Below are 18,227 nucleotides of genomic sequence, written 5' to 3'. Positions count from 1 at the left end.
GAGAGAGACAGAACTCCAAAACAGAGCGACACAGACTCCAAACGCCCCAAAACATGTGGATATTGTGGATACAAAGTGCATGGCGAACAGGGAAATTGCCCAGCTAAAGGCAAACAGTGTACTAAATGTGGAAAATGGAATCACTTTGCAAAAGTGTGCAGAGCTTACTGTGGAAAAACTCTGTGACACAGAGAAGAGCAGTCTCAGTTGAATGACCAGTCTTGAAACCTGACTGGTTTGGATCAAGAAGGTCATTCTGAGAGAGATAGCAAGAGAGTTGGCTAAAGACGGCACACTCAATAGTTTTGGAGAGAAAAGAAAGAAGGGATACTGGTCTGTAGTTGTTGACATCAGAGGGATCGAGTGTTGGTTTTTTGAGAAGGGATGCAACTCTCGCTCTCTTGAAGACGGAAGGGACATAGCCAGCGGTCAAGGATGAGTTGATCAGCGAGGTGAGGTAAGGGAGAAGGTCACCGGAGATGGTCTGGAGAAGAGAGGAGGGGATAGGGTCAAGCGGGCAGGTTGTTGGGCGGCCTGCCGTCACAAGTCGCAAGATTTTATCTGGAGAGAGAGGGGAGAAAGAAGTCAAAGCATAGGGTAGGGCAGTGTGAGCAGGACCAGCAGTGTCATTTGACTTAACAAATGAGGATCGGATGTCGTCAACCTTCTTTTCAAAATGGTTGACGAAGTCATCCACAGAGAGGGAGGGGGGGGGGGGATTCAGCAGGGAGGAGAATGTGGCAAAGAGCTTCCTAGGGTTAGAGGCGGATGCTTGGAATTTAGAGTGGTAGAAAGTGGCCTTAGCAGCAGAAACAGATGAAGAAAATGTAGAGAGGAGGGAGTGAAAAGATGCCAGGTCTGCAGGGAGTCTAGTTTTCTTCCATTTCCGCTCAGCTGCCCGGAACTCTGTTCTGTGAGCTCGCAATGAGTCATCAAGCCACGGAGCTGGAGGGGAGGACCGAGCCGGCCGGGAGGATAGGGGACATAGAGTGTCAAAGGATGCAGAAAGGGAGGAGAGGAGGGTTGAGGAGGCAGAATCAGGAGATTGGAGGGAGAAAGATTGAGCAGAGGGAAGAGATGATAGGATGGAAGAGGAGAGAGTAGTGGGAGAGAGAGAGCGAAGGTTGCGATGGCGCATTACCATCTGTGTAGGGGCAGAGTGAGTAGTGTTGGAGGAGAGGGATAGAGAAAAGGATACAAAGTAGTGGTCGGAGACATGGAGGGGAGTTGCAGTGAGATTAGTAGAAGAACAGCATCTAGTAAAGATGAGGTCAAGCGTATTGCCTGCCTTGTGAGTAGGGGGGGACGGTGAGAGGGTGAGGTCAAAAGAGGAGAGGAGTGGAAAGAAGGAGGCAGAGAGAAATGAGTCAAATGTAGGCGTAGGGAGGTTGAAATCCCCCAGAACTGTGAGGTAGAGATAGAGAATGTCATGGAGGAGTTTGCTGATGTTTTTACAGGAACAGGACTATTCCCAGGAAAATGTATCATTCACCTTGACCCAGACGCAACCCCTGTGGTCTACCCACCGAGAAAGATTACTCTTGCTCTCCCCGCCCGTCTGAAGAAAGAGTTGGAGAGCATGGAGCAATCTGACATCGTCACCAAGGTTACAGAACCGACGGATTGGGTCAACGCGTTAGAGGTGGTGGAGAAACCACGCACAGGCAAGCTCAGAGTATGTCTCCACCCAAGAGACTTGAACAAGGCTATCAAACGCCCCCATTACCCCTTACCGACTTTAGATGGCATCACACACAAGCTAGCGGGCGTATGCTACTTCAGTATCATGGACGCCAGATCAGGCTACTGGGCTATCAAGCTCACAGAAGAGTAATCTAAGCTCACAACGTTCAACACACCGTTTGGACGCTACAGGTTCCGTCGCCTGCCTTTTGGGATTATCTCAGCCCAAGACGAGTTTCAGCGAAAGATCGACGAGGTGTGCGAAGGCCTCAACGGAGTTGTGGCAATTGTGGACGACATCCTTGTCTATGGTCGAACCAAAAAGGAACACGACAGAAACCTCAGCGCGATGCTGCAAAGGTCCCGCGAGAGAGGAGTCCGGCTCAACCCCGAGAAGAGCACAGTCGGCGCTACAGAGGTCAGCTACTTCGGACATCTTCTCACAGCGAATGGAATCAAGCCAGATCCGCAGAAGATCTCAGCCATAAAGGAAATGGAGCCACCAAAGAACCGTGCAGAGCTGGAAACAGTGCTTGGCATGGTCAACTACTTAGCCAAGTTCGCACCCAGCCTCTCCAATGCTAATGCACCCCTGCGTCAGCTGCTAAAGCAGTCCAGTGAGTTCCTCTGGGACAAGCAACCCGACATCGCTTTCCAGAAAGTGAAAGACGATCACGAGAGAACCAGGACCAATCCTTGCCTACTACGACCCCAACAAAGAGCTCAGACTCCAGGTGGACGCGTCGAAGTATGGACTAGGTGCAGTGCTACTGCAAGAAGGAAAACCCATCGGCTACGCTTCCAAATCTCTCACAGACTGTGAAATCAACTACGCTCAAATCGAAAAGGAGCTGTACGCCATTCTGTTCAGATGTAAGCGTTTCTATCAGTATGTCTATGGACGACAAGTCATTGTGGAATCAGACCACAAGGCCCTCAAGTCAATCATGAGGAAACCGTTAGCCGCAGCCCCGCCAGGGCTACAGAGAATGATCCTTCAACTACAAAAATACGACTTCACAATCACTCACCGTCCAGGCAAAGACATCCCTGTCGCAGACACACTCTCCAGGAAGTTTCTTACCTACAAGGACAGCAGCCTCAGTGAAGGCATGAACATGCAGGTGCACACTGTGTACAGCAACTCACCAGTTAGTGACACAAAACTGAAGGAGATCCGAGCAGAAACAGACAACACCACAAGAACTGTTGACTGACACAGAAGCTTGCTCAGCTTCATACCACACAAGGTCAGGAAGAGAGGTCAAGCCTAGAGCTGTCCTAGACCTGTGAAATGTCAACGGGTGTAGGCGGATCGCTGACCTAAAAGAGTTCCGGACTGTAAACTTGTTATTGAAAAGTTAACTTGAAATGCTTTGGTATTGTATTAGTTTGAAATGTTGAGATGTCATTGCTACAGTGAAAAGCTGAGTTGCTGAGAAATATTTGTTCTAAAAGTAACAGTATGCTGAATCATTGTTTCAGAGTCTGTTATGTTGATGCAGTTGGTGCAGTATAGATGGTTACTTACATCGAGGTCAAACTACGGAGCATGTATTCAAAAGAAGTGCTTAAAATATGTAGAACATTTGCCTTTTTTTTTTTAAAGAAGGGGGATGTAATATTCATATGTGTCAGCATACTGAATTGTAATTGGGTGCGTTCTACCGTCGTATCATACTGCGTTATGATTGGTTAAGACCACCCAGGTGGTGAGGTCATCTTCAAGATGATCATGGCCGGAGACACATGAACATGCCAGTTATAGCTAGCTAATAAAGAGCTACGTTTATAAAGATCCTGTCGTGCTGCATTTTATTATTTTATATAAAGCATACAAAACAAGACAGACAACTTCACAGTATTATTCTATTTGACGTTTTAGTCATTTAGCAGACGTTCTTATCCAGAGCGACTTACAGGTAGTGCATTCATCTTAAGATACAGTGAGGGAAAAAAGTATTTGATCCCCTGCTGATTTTGTACGTTTGCCCACTGACAAAGACATGATCAGTCTATAATTTTAATGGTAGGTTTATTTGAACAGTGAGAGACAGAATAACAACAAACAAATCCAGAAAAACTCATGTCAAAAATGTTAGAAATTGATTTGCATTTTAATGAGGGAAATAAGTACACTGCTCAAAAAAATAAAGGGAACACTTAAACAACACATCCTAGATCTGAATGAATGAAATAATCTTATTAAATACTTTTTTCTTTACATAGTTGAATGTGCTGACAACAAAATCACACAAAAATTATCAATGGAAATCAAATTTATCAACCCATGGAGGTCTGGATTTGGAGTCACCCTCAAAATTCAAGTGGAAAACCACACTACAGGCTGATCCAACATTGATGTAATGTCCTTAAAACAAGTCAAAATGAGGCTCAGTAGTGTGTGTGGCCTCCACGTGCCTGTATGACCTCCCTACAACGCCTGGGCATGCTCCTGATGAGGTGGCGGATGGTCTCCTGAGGGATCTCCTCCCAGACCTGGACTAAAGCATCCGCCAACTCCTGGACAGTCTGTGGTGCAACGTGGCGTTGGTGGATGGAGCGAGACATGATGTCCCAGATGTGCTCAATTGGATTCAGGTCTGGGGAACGGGCGGGCCAGTCCATAGCATCAATGCCTTCCTCTTGCAGGAACTGCTGACACACTCCAGCCACATGAGGTCTAGCAATGTCTTGCATTAGGAGGAACCCAGGGCCAACCGCACCAGCATATGGTCTCACAAGGGGTCTGAGGATCTCATCTCGGTACCTAATGGCAGTCAGGCTACCTCTGGCGAGCACATGGAGGGCTGTGCGGCCCCCCAAAGAAATGCAACCCCACACCATGACTGACCCACCGCCAAACCGGTCATGCTGGAGGATGTTGCAGGCAGCAGAACGTTCTCCACGGCGTCTCCAGACTCTGTCACATGTGCTCAGTGTGAACCTGCTTTCATCTGTGAAGAGCACAGGGCACCAGTGGCGAATTTTCCAATCTTGGTGTTCTCTGGCAAATGCCAAACGTCCTGCACGGTGTTGGGCTGTAAGCACAACCCCCACCTGTGGACGTCGGGCCCTCATACCACCCTCATGGAGTCTGTTTCTGACCGTTTGAGCAGACACATGCACATTTGGGGCCTGCTGGAGGTCATTTTGCAGGGCTCTGGCAGTGCTCCTCCTGCTCCTCCTTGCACAAAGGCGGAGGTAGCGGTCCTGCTGCTGGGTTGTTGCCCTCCTACGGCCTCCTCCACGTCTCCTGATGTACTGGCCTGTCTCCTGGTAGCGCCTCCATGCTCTGGACACTACGCTGACAGACATAGCAAACCTTCTTGCCACAGCTCGCATTGATGTGCCATCCTGGATGAGCTGCACTACCTGAGCCACTTGTGTGGGTTGTAGACTCCGTCTCATGCTACCACTAGAGTGAAAGCACCGCCAGCATTCAAAAGTGACCAAAACATCAGCCAGGAAGCATAGGAACTGAGAAGTGGTCTGTGGTCACCACCTGCAGAACCACTTCTTTATTGGGGGTGTCTTGCTAATTGCCTATAATTTCCACCTGTTGTCTATTCCATTTGCACAACAGCATGTGAAATGTATTGTCAATCAGTGTTGCTTCCTAAGTGGACAGTTTGATTTCACAGAAGTGTGATTGACTTGGAGTTACATTGTGTTGTTTAAGTGTTCCCTTTATTTTTTTGAGCAGTGTATTTGACCCCTCTGCAAAACATGATTTAATACTTGGTGGCAAAACCCTTGTTGGCAATCACAGAGGTCAGATGTTTCTTGTAGTTGGCCACCAGGTTAGCACACATCTCAGGAGGGATTTTGTCCCACTCCTCTTTGCAGATCTTCTCCAAGTCATTAAGGTTTCGAGGCTGACGTTTGGCAACTCAAACCTTCAGCTCCCTCCACAGATTTTCTATGGGATTAAGGTCTGGAGACTGGCTAGGCCACTCCAGGACCTTAATGTGCTTCTTCTTGAGACACTCCTTTGTTGCCTTGGCCGTGTGTTTTGGGTCATTGTCATGCTGGAATACCCATCCACGACCTATTTTCAATGCCCTGGCTGAGGGAAGGAGGTTCTCACCCAAGATTTGACGGTACATGGCCCCGTCCATCGTCCCTTTGATGCGGTGAAGTTGTCCTGTCCCCTTAGCAGAAAAACACCCCCAAACCATAATGTTTCCACCTCCATGTTTGACGGTGGGGATGGTGTTCTTGGGGTCATAGGCAGCATTCCTCCTCCTCCAAACACGGCGAGATGAGTTGATGCCAAAGAGCTCGATTTTGGTCTACAACAACACTTTCACCCAGTTCTCCTCTGAATCATTCAGATGTTCATTGGCAAACTTCAGACGGGCCTGTATATGTGCTTTCTTGAGCAGGGGGACCTTGCGGGCGCTGCAGGATTTCAGTCCTTCACGGCGTAGTGTGTTACCAATTGTTTTCTTGGTGACTATGGTCCCAGCTGCCTTGAGATCATTGACAAGATCCTCCCGTGTAGTTCTGGGCTGATTCCTCACCGTTCTCATGATCATTGCAACTCCACGAGGTGAGATCTTGCATGTAGCCCCAGGCCGAGGGAGATTGACAGTTCTTTTTTCTTTCTTCCATTTGCGAATAATCGCACCAACTGTTGTCACCTTCTCACCAAGCTGCTTGGCGATGGTCTTGTAGCCCATTCCAGCCTTGTGTAGGTCTACAATCTTGTCCCTGACATCCTTGGAGAGCTCTTTGGTCTTGGCCATGGTGGAGAGTTTGGAATCTTATTGATTGATTGCTTCTGTGGACAGGTGTCTTTTATACAGGTAACAAGCTGAGATTAGGAGCACTCCCTTTAAGAGTGTGCTCCTAATCTCAGCTCGTTACCTGTATAAAAGACACCTGGGAGCCAGAAATCTTTCTGATTGAGAGGGGGTCAACTTATTTCCCTCATTAAAATGAAAATCAATTTATAACATTTTTGACATGCGTTCTTCTGGATTTTTGTGTTGTTATTCTGTCTCTCACTGTTCAAATAAACCTACCATTAAAATTATAGACTGATCATTTCTTTGTCAGTGGGCAAACGTACAAAATCAGCAGGGGATCAAATACTTTTTCCCCCTCACTGTAGCTAGGTGGGACAGCCACATATCACAGTCATAGCAAGTATATTTTCCTCAAAGTAGCTATCAGTAAGGTCAGAGCGGGGGGGGGACTCTGCCAGATCAGGGGCAGTAGGGATGACCAGGGATGTTCTCTTGATAAGTACGTGAATAAAGCAATTTTCAATGTCCTGCTAAGCATTCAAAATGTAATTAGTGCTTTTGGGTGTCAGGAAAAATGTATGGAGTAAAAAGTACATTATTTTCTTTAGGAATGTCGTGAAGTAAAAGTAAAAGTAGTCAAACATATAAATAGTAAAGTACAGATACCCCCAAAAACTACTTAAGTAGTACTTTCAAGGACTTTACACCATTGTACATACTATAGGGACTTCTTGAAGAGCTTTGGTCTGAAAACACAGAGCTTTGTTTACTATCATGTATCATGTGACATTAGCTCAGAGGATATGTTAATGACGAACTGCACGGCACAAAGCGTGTTATTATAGGCCAAGAGGTCTTCAAGGGAACTGGTCCGGCCCTCTGTCACTCACTGTGAGCAACCACTCAGAGGCCACATGCATAACGCCCACTTCCTGTCAAATACAAACAAACAGACACGACCAGGTACGAGCCTGTCCCGGAAACATCACTGACGTTTTGGTTTGACTGCGTACATTGGCCAAGAATTGAGACAGGGATATGCTAATGTCTGTCTTTGGAACATGACCCTCCTGTGAGGTCGTTTGGAAGTACAACTGGACCCAAAAACAAACATTGGCGGCTGAGTAAACATGGAATCCTCTTTGGTCTCAGGTTAAGTCCCAAATGGCACCTTATTCCTCTGTATAGTGTACTTGACCAGGGCCTGGTCAAAAGTCAAAAGTAGTTCACTATATAGGGAACAGGGTACCATTTAGGACGTGGCCTCAGAGGTACATGATAAAGTCAAGAAACAACAAACAAAGTGTTCATCACATAGACAGAGAGCAAGATCAAACAATATGTACTGAACACAAATATAAACGCAACATGAAACAATTTCAAAAATGTTTACTGAGTTACAGTTCATTTAAGGAAATCAGTCAATTGAAATAAAATCATTAGGTCCTAATCTATAGATTTCACATGACTGGGCAGGGGTGCAACCATGAATGGTCTTTGGAGGGCATAGGTCCACCCACTTGGCAGCCAGGCCCACCCACTGGAGAGCCAGGCCCAGCCAATCAGAATACGTTTTTCCCCACAAAAGGGGCTTTATTACAGACAGAAATACTCCTCCGTACCTGCATGTGGTGGTCCTGGGCTGGCGTGGTTACACGTGGTCTGCGGATGTGAGGCCGGTTGGACGTATTGCCAAATTCTCTAAAACGGCGTTGGAGGCGGCTTATGGTAGAGAAATTAACATTTTAGAGTGGCCTTTTATTGTCCCCAGCACAAGGTGCACCTGTGTAATGATCATGCTGTTTAATCAGCATCTTGATACGCCACACCTGTCAGGTGGATGGATTATCTTGGTAATGGAGAAATGCTCACTAACAGGATGTAAACACATTCTTACTTTTTTGTGCGTTTGGAACATTTCTGCTCATGAAACATGGGACCAACACTTTACATGTTCCGTTTATATTTTTGTTCAGTGTAATATTGTATTATTTAAGAGTTGGAAAAGTGGTCTCATCTAAAGTATATATAGTAAACTTTTCTTCTGTGTTTTTAGGACAGTGGTAGCAGTTGAGATCATTTCTTATATTATAATTCTTATTTCTTAATTTTTTTGGTGTTGTTGTTGTTGTTGTTGTTGTTCCAGCTAAAACCATTCATGTTCTCAGCGGTAGTATTGCAACAGTACAGACAATGTGGGTGGAGCTAATGCCACGGTATGAGCATTGAGCACGCTCCTGGATTAAAGTTTCCCCTAGGTACAGATCTAGAATCAGCTTCCCCTTCCCCAATCCTAACCTTAACCATTAGTGGGGGAAATGCAAAACTGACCAAAGATCAGCGTCTAGGGGAAACTTCACCCAACTCCGTATGCGCACAACAGTGTGGTGTGGTGGAACAGGTGGTTCCTCGTCTAACCTGTGATGAGACTGGACACCAGCAGGGGAAGCACCAGCATCTGCAGCATGCGCATCAACAGCTCTCCAGGAAATGATAAATACTTCACCTCGCGGTAGGTCATCTTGTACGGCCGCAGAGCAAATCCCAGCCCTACACCTGTCAAATAAAATCAACAACCTCATCTATATAAACGTCTGGAACACATCTATGCATTTATCCATCCATCCACAATAATCCCACAGATTAACTGTATATCTCATTAAAAATATCGACACTGATTGTACAAAACATTAGGAACACCTTCCTAATATTGAGTTGCACCCCCTTTTACCCTCAGAACAGCCTCAATTCATCGGGACATGGACTCTACAAGGTGTCAAGCGTTCCACAGGGATGCTGGCCCATGTTGACTCCAATGCTTCCCACAGTTGTGTCAAGTTGGCTGGATGTCCTTTGGGTGGTCGAACATTCTTGATACACCCAGGAAACTGTTGAGTGTGAAAAACCCAGCAGCGTTGCAGTTCTTGACATAAACCGGTGCGCCTGGCACCTACTACCATACCCCGTTCAAAGGCACTTCAATATTTTGTCTTGCCCATTCACCCTCTGAATGTACCAACTGTTTCTTTAGTCTATATCCTTCCCTTCATCTACACTGATTGAAGTGGATTTAACAGGTGACATCAATAAGGGATCATAGCTTTCACCTGGTCAGTCTATGTCGTGGAAAGAGCAGGTGTTCCTAATGTTTTGTACACTCAGTGTATATGGTATTGAAAAATATTCTCTTTGTACGAAAACTCCTAAGAAGTTTAGGGCGCGTCCCAAATAACACCTTATGCCGATATAATGCATTACTTTTACCCTATGGGCCCTGGTCAAAGGTAGTGCACTATATAGGGTAAGGGGTGCCAATTGGGACGTCACCTTAGTGTGATCCTAATTTAAACATGGCTCCAGGTGGCAGGGTTAGGGTTCAGGAAAAGTGGGGCAGGCACTTCAATTGACCCTTTCTTTGGGCGGCTGTGTGTGGAGCAGAGCAGGCTTTTCCTGGCTCTGATCCTGCTGGGATAGGCTAAGGGTCAATGGGCAGAGGTCAGAGGTTAGAGGTCAGTGAAGGGTTCCTCCACTCACTTCATCTGACTCGCCATTATTCTTCCCTGGGAGCATTAAGGCACTGTGGGAAGTTACACTGCTATCAGATGCACTGATGACACAGCAGATTCTCAATCGTGACCAAATTGTCCCATTTTGTATGATGTGAGAAGGAGAATATGAAAACATTTATTCTAAGTGGATATCAACACAATGCATTAGCAAAAACAATTAATGGAAATCAAATAATTGGTGTGTGTGTGTGTGTGTGTGTATTTGTGAGTGCATATATAAGAGAGAGAGAGAGAGAGAGAGCGAGAGAGAGAGAGAGAGGGAGAGAGAGAGAGAATTAATACCAGCTATGTTGTTCCTGCTTCTCATTTCTCACCTAGTGACACATAGGCTATAAGGCACAACACCACAACACACTCACCAATGATGACCGCAACGACAGTGAAGATCACAAAGCCGTTTCTGCAGAAGAAGCCTTTGACATCATCCTTAGAGACACTCTCCACCCTCTGCTTAGCCTTCAGGGAACGGGACTGGAGGCCATCGCGGATCTGTCTGACCCGGCTTCGGGCCTGTGGGTTCTCCCCGTTGCTCTTGGTCATAGCTGCTGCTAGTGCTGTTGCTACCACTATATTCCCAGTACCTGTGAAGCCCAATAGACACTGGTCTTAGAGCTGAGATTAGACAATCTGGGGAGGGAAGGTGAGGGGGAAAATGTGGGAGAAGCAGAGGGCTATAATATAAAAAAAATTGTATTTCATGCTTTATTGTCACATACACCAGATAGGTACAGTGAAATGTGTTGTTTTACTGGGTCAGTCAGAGTAGTATAGCAACCCTGGAGAAAATTAGGGCTAAGTGCCTTGCTCAAGGGCACGTCGACAGATTTTTCACCTTGTCGGCTCAGGTATTAAAACCAGCGACCTTTCGGTTACTGACGCCCCAAATCATCACACTTGGCAACCAAAATATTTGGACCAAAACCTGGTGCAAAGCCTGCCAGTGGAAATGTACCATAATGATCCATTCAAAAATCACTATTAAGCATCAGACAACTAAAAAACTGTACAACATGTAGACCTACACGTTCCAATGATAATCACAAATGAAGCTTTTGACAATACTCTCTACATCTCTCAAGGGGCAAGTGGGAATGAACAGAAAGAAAGGGAACTTTCACAAAAACAACATCAAATGACATGCATTGGATAATATTTTCACAGAAGGTAAGTCATATAACCTATCGAAAGTCATCTATCTATTACCATTGATCTGATTACCAATAACTTACTTTTAGATTTCAGTTTTAGGTGAACATCTGTGATGTATACTGTACACAAAATATATAAAATATAGATTAATATACACTACCTGTCAAAAGTTTTAGAACACCTACTCATTCAAGGCTTTTTCTTTATTTTTTACTATTTTCTACATTGTAGAATAATAGTGAAGAAATCAAAACTATGAAATAACACATATGGAATCATGTAATAATCAAATAAGTGTTAAACAAATCAAAATATATTTTATATTTGAGATTCTTCAAATAGCCACCCTTTGCCTTGATGACAGCTTTGCACACTCTTGGCATTCTCTCAACCAGCTTCATGAGGTAGTCACCTGGAATGCATTTCAATTAACAGGTGTGACTTGTTAAAAGTTAATTTGTGGAATTTCTTTCCTTCTTAATGCATTTGAGCCAATCAGTTGTGTTGTGACAAGGTAAAGGGGGCGGGGGGGGTTTGGGGGAGATAGCCCTATTTGGTAAAAGACCAAGTCCATATTATGGCAAGAACAGCTTAAATAAGCAAAGAGAAACAACAGTCCATCATTACTTTAAGACATGAAGGTCAGTCAACATGGAACATTTCAATAACTTTTAAAGTTTCTTCAAGTACAGTCACAAAAACCATCAAGCGCTATGATGAATCTGGATCTCATGAGGACCGCCTCAGGAATGGAAGACCCAGAGTTACCTCTGCTGCAGAGGATAAGTTCATTAGAGTTACCAGCCTCAGAAATTGCAGCCCAAATAAATGCTTCACAGAGTTCAAATAACAGACACATCACAACATCAACTGATCAGAGGAGACTGTGTGAATCAGTCCTTCATGGTCGAATTGCTGCAAAGAAACCACTACTAAAGGACACTAATAAGAAGAAGAGACTTGCTTGGGCCAAGAAAGACGAGCAATGGACATTAGACCGATGGAAATTTGTCCTTAGGTCTGGAGTCCAAATTGGAGATTTTTGGTTCCAACCGGCGTGTCTTTGCGAAACGCGGTGTGGGTGAACGGATGATCTCTGCATGTGTATTTCCCTCCGTAAAGCATGGAGGAGGAGGTGTTATGGTGTGGGGGTGCTTTGCTGGTGACACTGTCTGTGATGTATTTAGAATTCAAGGCACACAACCAGCATTGTTACCACAACATTCTGCAGCAATACACCATCCCATCTGGTTTGGGCTTAGTGGGACTATCATTTGTTTTTCAACAAGACTATGACCCAACACACCTCCAAGCTGTGTAAGGGCTATTTGACCAAGAAGGAGAGTGATGGAGTGCTGCATCAGATGACCTGGCCTCCACAATCCCCCAACCTCAACCAAATTGAGATGGTTTGGGATAAGTCGGACCGCAGAGTGAAGGAAAATCAGCCAACAAGTGCTCAGCATATGTGGGAACTCTTTCAAGACTGTTGGAAAAGCATTCCAGGTGAAGCTGGTTGAGAGAATGCCAAGAGTGTGCAAAGCTGTCATCAAGGCAAAGGGTGGCTATTTGAAGAATCTCAAATATAAAATAAATGTTGATATGTTTAACACTTTTTTGGTTACTACATGATTCCATATGTGTTAATTTCATAGTTTTGATGTCTTCACTATTATTCTACAATGTAGAAAATAGTAAAAATAAAGTAAAAACTTTGAATGAGTAGGTGTTCTAAAACATTTGACTGGTAGTGTATCTGAACTGTGTAATGTTTACATGTCTTGCATTACTCATCTCATATGTATATACTGTATTCTATACTATTCTACTGTATCTTAGTCCATGCCGCTCTGACATCGCTCGTCCATGAATGTATATATTCTTAATTAATTCCTTACTTAGATTTGTGTGTATTAGTATACGTTGTGAAATTGTTAGATATTACTTGTTAGATATTACTGCACTGTCGGAGCTAGAAGCACAAGCATTTCGCTACACCCGCAATAACATCTGCTAAACACATGTGTGTGCCCAATAATATTTGATTTGATTTTAACTGAAAATATAAGGAATAGAGGCAAGTTTTTTGTCAGGAGTCTTAATGTAGTTGTTGTTGTAGTGTAGGAGCCAGCCGGGTCTCATAGACTAGACGTAGCACAGTAAACGTAAATCCGGGACACTCAAATTAGCATAATATGTTACGTTTGGTATGGTTACATGAGACAGAAGGTTACTTAAGGCAAAAACAAAAGTAGGGTGGTTGGTCGGAGTGGACGGGTGGGCGTATAACGAATGTCTAGCAACCCAAAGGTTGCATGTTCGAACCCTAACCTTAACCCTAGCTAATGTTAGCCACTTAGCTAACGTTAGTTAGGACAATTTGGAATTTCGTATCATATCATACGTTTTGCTAATTCGTAACATATTGTTACAAATTGCAATTTGTAACATATCATAAAAAAATGTCATTCGTAACATATCTTACGAAATGGAGGATGGACATCCACAAATGAATACATGCCATAGTAAACGTAACATATCATATTAATTGGAGTTTCTCGGATTTACATTTACTATGTTACGTCTACCCATGAGTCCAGTTTGGCTGCATTGCTCAGGCTACTATGAAAAAGCATAGAACTGAAGGAAACAAAACTCCACTGCTTTAGTAGTGCCACATGTGGAAGCACATAATGCTTTCATTCAGTCTGAGCTGCCAGATAGTGAGTAACCAATAGAAAGTAACCAGTAGTGAAATGCCACATAGTGAGTAACTAATAATGAGTAACCAGTGTGAGTAGCACACAGCCAGTGGTTCAGTCAGACACAAACAAATGAAAAAAGTGAGAAGAGAGTTGCTACTGTACCTTTAAACTTTGGGATACCTTCCTTAGGGAGTAATTTCTTGGACTTTGCAGGGTTATTTGGGGTAAATCTCAGCCAATGAACAAGAAAGAAAAGCAGCTCTTTAAGTCGGAGCTGGTGCAACCAGTGCTGGAGAGGAGGGAGAGAGGGAATGAGGGAATGAGGGAATGAAAGGGCCAGTGAGCGAATGGAGGGAGGCGGTGCACAAAACTCTCTCTCACACACTGGAGGCTCACTGAAGAGGGAGGAGATTGTAATCTCCACCAAGGAACAGAGGGGCTTGCTGAAGAGGGAGGAGATGGTAATCTCCACCAAGGAACAGAGGGGCTTGCTGAAGAGGGAGGAGATGGTAATCTCCACCAAGGAACAGAGGGGCTTGCTGAAGAGGGAGGAGATTGTATGAACAGAGGGGCTTGCTGAAGAGGGAGGAGATTGTAGGAACAGAGGGGCTTGCTGAAGAGGGAGGAGATTGTAGGAACAGAGGGGCTTGCTGAAGAGGGAGGAGATTGTAGGAACAGAGGGGCTTGCTGAAGAGGGAGGAGATTGTAGGAACAGAGGGCTTGCTGAAGAGGGAGGAGATTGTAGGAACAGAGGGGCTTGCTGAAGAGGGAGGAGATTGTAGGAACAGAGGGGCTTGCTGAAGAGCGAGGAGATTGTAGGAACAGAGTGGCTTGCTGAAGAGGGAGGAGATTGTAGGAACAGAGGGGCTTGCTGAAGAGGGAGGAGATTGTAGGAACAGAGGGGCTTGAGGAAGAGGGAGGAGATTGTAGGAACAGAGGGGCTTGCTGAAGAGGGAGGAGATTGTAGGAACAGAGGGGCTTGCTGAAGAGGGAGGAGATTGTAGGAACAGAGGGGCTTGCTGAAGAGGGAGGAGATTGTAGGAACAGAGGGGCTTGCTGAAGAGGGAGGAGATTGTAGGAACAGAGGGCTTGCTGAAGAGGGAGGAGATTGTAGGAACAGAGGGGCTTGCTGAAGAGGGAGGAGATTGTAGGAACAGAGGGGCTTGCTGAAGAGGGAGGAGATTGTAGGAACAGAGTGGCTTGCTGAAGAGGGAGGAGATTGTAGGAACAGAGGGGCTTGCTGAAGAGGGAGGAGATTGTAGGAACAGAGGGGCTTGCTGAAGAGGGAGGAGATTGTAGGAACAGAGGGGCTTGCTGAAGAGGGAGGAGATTGTAGGAACAGAGGGGCTTGAGGAAGAGGGAGGAGATTGTAGGAACAGAGGGGCTTGCTGAAGAGGGAGGAGATTGTAGGAACAGAGGGGCTTGCTGAAGAGGGAGGAGATTGTAGGAACAGAGGGGCTTGCTGAAGAGGGAGGAGATTGTAGGAACAGAGGGGCTTGAGGAAGAGGGAGGAGATTGTAGGAACAGAGGGGCTTGCTGAAGAGGGAGGAGATTGTAGGAACAGAGGGGCTTGCTGAAGAGGGAGGAGATTGTAGGAACAGAGGGGCTTGCTGAAGAGGGAGGAGATTGTAGGAACAGAGGGGCTTGCTGAAGAGGGAGGAGATTGTAGGAACAGAGGGGCTTGCTGAAGAGGGAGGAGATTGTAGGAACAGAGTGGCTTGCTGAAGAGGGAGGAGATTGTAGGAACAGAGGGGCTTGCTGAAGAGGGAGGAGATTGTAGGAACAGAGGGGCTTGCTGAAGAGGGAGGAGATTGTAGGAACAGAGGGGCTTGAGGAAGAGGGAGGAGATTGTAGGAACAGAGGGGCTTGAGGAATAACACGTTTTTTTCTCCACAGCAGCACTTCTAATTTTCTTCCCCCTCGTCTTCTTTCACGCTTTTCCTCAGTTCAACTTGATTGGAGATGAAGAAGCAGAATCAGTCACTAGACCAATGGCGGTGTCATGGCCATCTAAAATATGGATGGAGCTTCGTCGTCCGTAGACGTCCTCCTCCATAATTCCAAGAAGATGACTCCATCAGTCGTGTGCAGTTGTGGTGATATTTGATATCCACGGCCACTGTATGCTAGAAGCACTCCGTCACTGTTTTCTCAAATGGAAGAATGAAGTGTAGAGTCCAAGCAAATATTGACCACGCTGCTGCTGCGGTTTCATGCAACTTTACACTGAAAGAAACAGTCAGGCCAAACATAGAGCTCTTGGGGGAGTTATAGGAAAAAAAACGAAAAGACTGAAAGATGTTGCTTATGCTACGTATTCCAAACTGTATCAGACATGCGTGTGTCCTGTTCTGGACTGTTCAGCAGGTGTGTGTGGTGCTAAGGGGTCTCTCAAAAACGGACATGTCCATAACAGAGCAGTACGTTACTTTTTAGGTGTCCACAAGTTTGCACCTATACTTTCAATAACTGTTGATGCAATATGAAAAAAAAAATGGGTGAAGGAGATTACTCATAAACCCAAATTGAGAACCTTTTGATTGATTAAGGGTGAATTTGTACGTGAGAGATATATTATGTGCAACCCACCTAAAAGCAAGAGATCACTATGTGCTATATTGCCCCTACATATTGAAACAGGTCGGTATTGTGGTGAAGAGGAAAGACTATGTAACTATTGTGACCTTGAAGAAATAGAGAATGAAACTCATTTTCAAATCAAATCAAATCCAATTTTATTTGTCACATGCACCGAATACAACAGGATAAGTAAGCATTTCACCTTACAGTGAAATGCTTACTTACAAGCCCTTAAACAACAATACAGTTTTAAGAAAAAGTAATAATTAAAGAGCAGCAGTAAAATAACAGTAGGGAGGCTATATACAGGGGGTACCGGTACTGAGTCAATGTGCAGGGGTACCGGTACAGTCGAGGTAATTGAGGCAATATGTACATGTAGGTAGAGGTAAAGTGACTATGCATAGATAATAAACAGAGTAGCAGCAGCATAAAAGAGGGGATGGGGGGGGTGAGACAATGCAAATAGTCCGGGTAGCCATTTGATTAGCTGTTCAGGAGTCTTATGGCTTGGGGGTAGAAGCTGTTAAGAAGCCTTTTGGACCTAGACTTGGTGCTCTGGTACCTCTTGCCGTGTGGTAGCAGAGAGAACAGTCTATGACTAGGGTGGCTGGAGTCTTAGACAATTTTTAGGGCCTTCCTCTGACACCGCCTGGTATAGAGGTCCTGGATGGCAGGAAGCTCTTTTTTTTTTTTTTTTAACTACTCTTTCTGTATGCACTCTATGTATATTTTTTACTGCTCTAGGGATATAATTATTCTTATTATTCTTATTTACTATTATGTATAGATTTTTCTTTTATTTGTATTTTTTTTCTCTCACTCTATTCGATGTGCGCTGCAGAGAACACCGGAAGAAGAATCATCACAGTGAATTATTGTAATGTCTGTTTATGTGTCAATTAATCCCATTAGGGTTGGGTTGGCAACTGGCGATTTGACACGAAAAATAATACGTGTCAAATTAATTAATTCATACACAATCAGATAGTAAAATAAACATTGTGAGGGACTTGAGGGCATGCCTAGGTGTATTGTAGGATGGTAGTTAACGACTGAAATGTACAATTCATTTTAGTAAATTAATTACATTAATTAAAAAATATATATTGGTAAGAGGGGAAATAATTTCAAATACAAAATAATGCAATACATTACAATACATATTCATTTAGACTACTCTTTCTAAACTACTGCATTTCCATACTTACACATATCTACAGAACAAATAAATGGATTCTTTCCCAGACGTGTAACAGTAAAGTCAAGACCGTGACATAACATCACTGGCAGCGTTGAGCAGCTAATCTGTTCTATTGAATGTTTCTCCTGATGTCCCCGGACCCTCATAGTCTCAGTGGAGAGCCAGTACAAAGAAGCTCTCAGTCAAGCTGTTAGGAACACTACAGTACATCTGAGCACAAGATCATTTGCCAGTGGACAAACCGCTCCTCTGTGCCAAATGTCGGTGAGAATCCCCACAGCGCTGGGCCTGAGAATGTCTCGATGACTCTCATCACCTATAGTATACAAGCGCTTGGCTTATTAGACTACACTGGCTGGACTAGGGGCCACGCTCAGGGGCCACTCAGGGAAGAGCACAGCTATGGAAATGTTTCTACACAACAGGAAATGATGCAAACTTTATGAGAGAAAAATTCATACAGGACAGCTGATGGATAATAGAATATTAATCAGTTGTGTGTCAAATGTAAGATTTTCACCACACTTACACATAAGTAATCAATAGAGCGTTGATTCAGTAGCCTGATCCCATATCTGTATAG

General features: G+C 44.6%; 1 protein-coding gene across 1 annotated transcript in view; it reads right to left on the bottom strand.

Moving 5' to 3' along the window:
• The window catches only part of slc1a3a (solute carrier family 1 member 3a), a 31,334-nt gene extending 17,110 nt beyond the window's left edge, over positions 1–14,224 (bottom strand). Inside the window, exons 1-3 of the mRNA XM_084176527.1 lie at positions 14,023–14,224; positions 10,366–10,587; positions 8,856–8,993 (exon numbers count right to left, since the gene is read on the bottom strand). Coding sequence (XP_084032653.1) covers positions 8,856–8,993; positions 10,366–10,546 — 319 coding nt within the window. The 5' untranslated portion in view covers positions 10,547–10,587; positions 14,023–14,224. The remainder of the gene's footprint in view (positions 1–8,855; positions 8,994–10,365; positions 10,588–14,022) is intronic.
• Between the last annotated feature and the right edge of the window lie 4,003 nt (positions 14,225–18,227).

This window comes from Coregonus lavaretus, assembly GCF_964263955.1.
Source record: "Coregonus lavaretus genome assembly, chromosome: 14".
Lineage (NCBI taxonomy): Eukaryota > Metazoa > Chordata > Actinopteri > Salmoniformes > Salmonidae > Coregonus > Coregonus lavaretus.
This window is presented reverse-complemented; position numbering and strand designations above follow the sequence as displayed.